This window comes from Siniperca chuatsi, linkage group LG14, assembly GCF_020085105.1.
Source record: "Siniperca chuatsi isolate FFG_IHB_CAS linkage group LG14, ASM2008510v1, whole genome shotgun sequence".
Taxonomy (NCBI): domain Eukaryota; kingdom Metazoa; phylum Chordata; class Actinopteri; order Centrarchiformes; family Sinipercidae; genus Siniperca; species Siniperca chuatsi.
This window is the reverse complement of record NC_058055.1, coordinates 28,642,690-28,649,496: the sequence shown is the minus strand read 5'-3', so window position 1 is coordinate 28,649,496 and position 6,807 is coordinate 28,642,690. Positions and strand designations below refer to the sequence as shown.

The following is a 6,807-nucleotide window of genomic DNA, read 5'->3' as shown; positions in this document are numbered from 1 at the left end:
CTAACCCTTTCAGGCCACATACAGTAGGACAAAGCAGTTACATTAATCCCACTTTGTTTATTTTCAAAGACAGTCAGGCGTCTCCTGCGCAGCCTGTGACTGTGCTGGGAGCGTCCGGACAGATGGCACGGATATACATATACATATATATATATATATATATATATATATATATATATATATATATATGTATATATATATATCCGGAAGCAGAGCTCACCGAGGACACCTGGTGGACAGGTGAGGAATGACAGCATATTAAACTGTAAAAGCACAGACATGAAAACTAAAAGCTGCCGTAAGGGATGTAAAGTCGTGCTTACAGTATAACTTGTTTGTGCTAATATGCTAAATAGTATATGGTAATAAGTTCAACTACAGTGTGTCGAGACTTTGCAGCTCAGTGAGGCTGCACTCACACACATCAGTGCTTTGAGTTTCCTAATAATATATATTATTTTACTGGATTCTAATTATTGATGCATTAACGTCCAGAAGAGCGGCGTCCTAGGAGCAGCTGAGATACTGCGACACAAGCCTGAACTCCCAGGAGCCGAGGGGGTTTATTACACGTGTACATATTTATACATAATGAAGATAATAAAGATGACTTTCATTAACGGAGTGAAAGAGTCCTGATGAACTTTAGTTCTGATTCGCTGGAAGGGAGAAAGTGAATGTTTACAACTGAAACGATTTGTCAATCAGCTGATCAACAAAAAGTTCATTTGCAGCAATTCTGATCATTGATCACGCCCCCCCTCGTGTCCTGGATTGTGGACTACCTGACTGGCAGACCACAGCACGTGAGTCTGCAGCACTGTGTGTCGGACAGCGTGGTCAGCAACACTGGGGCCCCTCAGGGGATTGTCCTCTCTCCCTTCCTCTTCACCATCTACACCACAGACTTCAGCTATCACACAGAGTCCTGCCACCTTCAGAAGGTTTCTGATGACTCTGCTGTGGTGGGATGTATCAGCGGTGGTGATGAGACTGAGTACAGGGCTGTGGTGGGGAACTTTGTCTCATGGTGCGAGCAGAACCATCTGCAGCTCAATGCGACAAAGTCTAAGGAGCTGGTTGTAGACCTACGGAGGGCCAAGGCACCAGTGACCCCGGTTTCCATCCAGGGGGTCAGTGTGGACATGGTAGAGGACTACAAGTACCTGGGAGTACACATGGATAACAAACTGGACTGGACCAAGAACACTCAAGCTGTTTACAGGAAGGGCCAGAGCCGCCTCTGTTTCCTGAGGAGGCTGAGGTCCTTCAACATCTGCCGGACAATGCTGAAGATGTTTTATGAGTCTGTGGTGGCCGGTGCTGTCCTGTATGCTGTTGCATGCTGGGGCAGCAGGCTGAGGGTAGCGGACGCCAACAGGCTCAACAAACTGACCCGTAAGGCCGGTGGCATTGTGGGGGCGGAGCTGGACTCTCTGGCGGTGGTGTCAGAGAGGAGGATGCTGGGTAAACTACACGCCATCTTGGACAGTGTCTCCCACCCGCTCCATGACGCGCTGGTCAAACAAAGGAGCACCTTCAGCGGAAGACTCATCCCCCCACAATGCACCACAGAGCGCCACAGGAAGTCCTTCCTGCCTGTGGCCATCAGACTCTTTAACTCCTCCCTCTAAGTGTCAGTCTGTTTGACCCGAAGGCACTAAACTGGACATTGATCAATAACATCTCTGCAATACTTGAACAATTGTGCAATATACTATGTTTAATACTCGTGCAATATTTTAGTTTAAAATTCCCTATTTATTGATATTGATATTACTCATCCCTCTATTACTGCTGTGCAATATCCACCGTCTCATAATAACCTTAAATAAGCTGCACTCAACTTGACAGTTTTCACTATTACCTTATACTGTATTATCATCATCAGCCGGTAAACCCACTTGGTACTTCACACTTATTTTATTTTATACTTATACCCAACTGGTACTTAATGTATTTTCTGACCTGTTTTTATAGTGTATCATATTGTTTGCTAGTACTTTCTCCTGTGTGCTCTGACGTAAAGGAGAGCTGCCGTAACAAAGACTTTCCCTTCGGGGATCAATAAAGTATTTCTGATTCTGATTCTGATCAACCGTTTGTCATTTTTAAGCAAAAACACCCCAAATTCTCCGGCTGGTTGCAGCTGTGCTGATTTATGACTGTTGGACAAAACAAGACATTTGAAGGCGTCTCATTGGACGCTGGGAAACTTGTGAAGGGCGTTTTTTTTTTTTTACTATTTGTAGAATAAACAGGTCCGGATCTGTTAACTTGTTCTTTCGATGTGAAACGCAGGAAAACATTTCACTTCATGGGGACTTTAGAACTTCTCTACACTGGAAAGTCTCTTCTTGCTATTCGTTTACAAAATCAGCTGGACATCAAGACCAAGTGGAAACTAAATGACATTTCTAAGTTGAACTAACTCAAAGGCAAAACTTTACAGTGTATTTTGAATTTATTAGTGGAGAAATAAACAGGAATATTTCATCAGGAATAAGAAACAATCTTCAGTAACTGGTTCCAGAGTCTCGTCCTGCAGAAACTTTATGACGTCAGATTTTCGGAATCACAGAACATTGACTACAGACACACAGCGACATCTTTGTGTTCATGCTACATCTCCCCCTTTCAAAATAAATTTGTACTCTTATTTTGCAAAAAATCTTAACACAGAAAACGAGATTTACACCTGAAATCAGAGCGAGAAGAGGAGGAACAGTCGGTGCTCTGCGTCGGACACATTTAATATTCACGTTTAACATCCACGGAGCTTTGAGTCGTTTTAGTGCAAAATAAACATCTGTTTTCTGTCAGTTTATCGAGTTCAGCTTCTTCTTTTTGCAGGTTTACAGTCTTTTTCAACGCAGCTCTGGGTCCAAACCGATGAAGATGACAATCCCTCTGATGGTCGCGTAAATGTCTTCTTGACGCACGGCTCGGACTGAGCGAGTCTCGGCCAGCAGTTTGATTGTGACGCCGATGTGTGTCAACGTACAGACAGATATTCAGCAGGCGGATCCAGAGTCTTGTGTCTACAGCGGAAACCAGGAAGAACTACAGAAACGTGGCTACACAGTGTGTCACTTTAGTGCTGCTTTAACAGGGTTTCTGCAGGTTCACCAAGTTCAATTCAAGCTGCAAGTGTTGATGCATATTAGATTCATTAAAAGTACAAATGAAATGTTAGCCTATCCATAATCTGTGGTGAATAAATATTGTTGTTTAGAAAAGTAGAGTCCTGACTCGTACGACATCATCAGTATTTAACATTAAAACAGCTTTACTGCAGCCGGCGATAACTGGTGACGTCACAGTCAGCTGCTTCTGCAGTTAGTAAACCTCTCTCAAGCTGTTTCGCCGTCAGTCGCTTTTATTTATTTTATTTTATTTACATTCTTTTACTAATTAGTAGTTGTCTTTGTGCCGTTCACTGCGGGGCAACAGTGTCCACCAACAGCCAATCAAAAGTCAGACGGATTTAGTTTGTAAACTGTTTTTTAGTTGGAGGATGTTTCTGAGTCTGACTCTTTCTAAAGGACCCGATAACATGGCGCCTTCACACGACTGTAGTCCAGCAGGACCAATGAGACTGTCGCTCTGTCCAGCACATGGATGACATCACTTATACTGCACTTCATCAGCCAATCAAATCCTCTGCAGTCGATTTGAAGAGCAACTTAACAGCAACTGGTTCAACTTCTCACCTTGTTGCCAGTTACTCTACAGTTTAAACATTAAAGGTGGAGAACTCCAACAAACACAACTGTGTCTGCAGGTGGGAAGCCAGAGAGGGATTTCCAGCAAAACAAGACAAAAAAACTCCTGCAGCCGCTCCACCTTTAAACCTGGAAACAGGCTGAAAGCTACCATTGCCAGGCTGTCGGTGCAGCACCTGTGCACTATCATGGACTTCTGTCTCATTTCATCACAATGAAATAAAGAAGGACTCCAGTGAGTTCATTATTGCAATTGGGGGGCTCACAGGAGACAGATGGTCCAAATCTGTGCAGCAGAAGTGGGGCTATCCTGACTTTCTGTCTCTAATATGGGTCAAACTCCAAAAACACTGGATCCTACATTTCCCATAATGCAACAGGATCTTTCATTAGAGCCTCCCTGCCTGGTAAATAGCCACGTCTTTCAAACTCCACACCTCCAGTTTGAAACGCAGACATTTGGGGCTATATTTTTGTGAACTCGGCAGCACGGCGCAGATCTCTACTCAGTGTGTCAAACCAGGCTCACCAAGCTCACCAGGCTCACCAGGCTCACCAGGCTCACCTGACACACCAGGCTCACCAGGCTCACCTGACACACCTGACACACCTGACACACCAGGCTCACCAGGCTCACCAGGCTCACCAAGCTCACCAGGCTCACCTGGCACACCTGGCACACCTGGCACACCTGGCTCACCTGGCTCACCAGTTTCACCTTGCTCACCTGGCACACCTGGCTCACCAGTTTCACCTTGCTCACCTGGCACACCAGGCTCACCAAGCTCACCAGGCTCACCAAGCTCACCAGGCTCACCTGACACACCAGGCTCACCAGGCTCACCAAGCTCACCAGGCTCACCTGGCACACCAGGCTCACCAGGCACACCTGGCTCACCAGGCTCACCAGGCTCACCTGTCACACCTGGCTCACCAGTTTCACCTTGCTCACCTGGCACACCTGGCTCACCAGTTTCACCTTGCTCACCAGGCTCACCTGGCTCACCTGCGGCGCACTTAGATACAGTGATCACAATGAATACATTAAACGCAGAGCTCTTCCCGGCATGGCAGTTTGGGAGTTTGTCTGAAACCTGCAGACTTTCAGATATGAATCTATATTAATATACAGACTTTCTGTTTCGGGACATGTTGAAGAGCCTACGGTCGTCACAGGGATCCACACAGTAACGGTGCTGCCATAACTGAGAGGAAACTGGAATTGAAAATGTGGTCTAGTTTTTTGCATGTTGTGTTTTTTTCATTCCTGAAATAATTTTTAAAGTCTAATTCAGATAAATCAGATTTGACAGTTTTACGTGATAAAATAAGTGCTGACAGTCGAAGTCGTTAAAGCCGCCGACGAGCCAAATGTTTCGGGAACAGCGGTAGAGAAAGTTTAACCTGAACGTCGTGTTGCTCGTCGCAGCCGCACGGCGGCCTGTATCACAATTAACACTGCGGAGCTGCAGCCGTCATTGCGGCAAGACTCTTAAAGCGGTGACGCGCAGAGCCGTTGCCGCGGTTACCATGTGTCTCGGATCACGGCGACACCGGGGAGGACTGGCAGGTCCCGAAAGACGAGTTTGAATTGTTTAGATTTTTGTCGGGACTGTGAACGCGTCTCCAGCTCGGAGATTTACAGAGAAACAGTTTGCACGGACTGGAAGCAGCTGGATCAGAGAGGAGGTCATGTGACTCAGGTGTGCTGGCGTCACCTGAAGTTCATTCTTCACATTTACCCTCCGCTGCTGCCCTTCCTGAGCTTTCTGAGGATGTTTTCCCATTAAAGGGTTTTTGGGGGAGTTTTTCCTGACAGGACAGAGGCGGCCGTCTGCCGTCAGACTGTAAAGCCCCCGGAGGCACGTTTGGGATCTTTTACTGTAGAAATCAGCTGACTTGACTTCAGATGCCAGACAGACCCTCCACCTCACCCTGCACCCTGCACCTCACTCTGCACCCTCCACTTCATCCTGCACCTCACCCTGCACCCTCCACTTCATCCTGCACCTCAGCCTCCACCTCACCCTGCACCCTGCACCCTCCACTTCATCCTGCACCTCACCCTCCACCTCACCCTGCACCCTGCACCCTCCACTTCATCCTGCACCTCACCCTCCACCTCAGCCTGCACCCTCCACTTCATCCTGCACCTCAGCCTCCACCTCACCCTGCACCCTCCACTTCATCCTGCACCTCACCCTGCACCTCCACCTCATCCTCCACCTCACCCTGCACCCTCCACTTCATCCTGCACCTCAGCCTGCACCTCACCCTGCACCCTGCACCTCCACTTCATCCTGCACCTCACCCTCCACCTCACCCTGCACCCTGCACCTCCACTTCATCCTGCACCTCACCCTCCACCTCAGCCTGCACCCTCCACTTCATCCTGCACCTCAGCCTCCACCTCACCCTGCACCCTCCACTTCATCCTGCACCTCACCCTGCACCTCCACCTCATCCTCCACCTCACCCTGCACCCTCCACTTCATCCTGCACCTCAGCCTCCACCTCACCCTGCACCCTGCACCCTCCACTTCATCCTGCACCTCACCCTCCACCTCAGCCTGCACCCTCCACTTCATCCTGCACCTCAGCCTCCACCTCACCCTGCACCCTCCACTTCATCCTGCACCTCAGCCTCCACCTCACCCTGCACCCTCCACTTCATCCTGCACCTCACCCTGCACCCTCCACCTCATCCTCCACCTCACCCTGCACCCTCCACCTCATCCTCCACCTCACCCTGCACCCTCCACTTCATCCTGCACCTCAGCCTCCACCTCACCCTGCACCCTGCACCCTCCACTTCATCCTGCACCTCACCCTCCACCTCACCCTGCACCCTGCACCCTCCACTTCATCCTGCACCTCACCCTCCACCTCAGCCTGCACCCTCCACTTCATCCTGCACCTCAGCCTCCACCTCACCCTGCACCCTCCACTTCATCCTGCACCTCAGCCTCCACCTCACCCTGCACCCTCCACTTCATCCTGCACCTCACCCTGCACCCTCCACCTCATCCTCCACCTCACCCTGCACCCTCCACTTCATCCTGCACCTCACCCTCCACCTCAC

At 49.0% G+C, this 6,807-nt stretch overlaps 1 protein-coding gene across 1 annotated transcript; it reads right to left on the bottom strand.

Annotated features, from left to right (window-relative positions):
* Nucleotides 1-2,445: 2,445 nt before the first annotated feature.
* LOC122887793 (collagen alpha-1(XXV) chain-like) lies at nucleotides 2,446-4,843 on the bottom strand (the record flags this gene model as incomplete). Its single annotated transcript, XM_044221312.1, has 1 exon — nucleotides 2,446-4,843. A coding segment is annotated over one exon (612 nt), but the record flags the coding sequence as incomplete, so codon positions are not given.
* Between the last annotated feature and the right edge of the window lie 1,964 nt (nucleotides 4,844-6,807).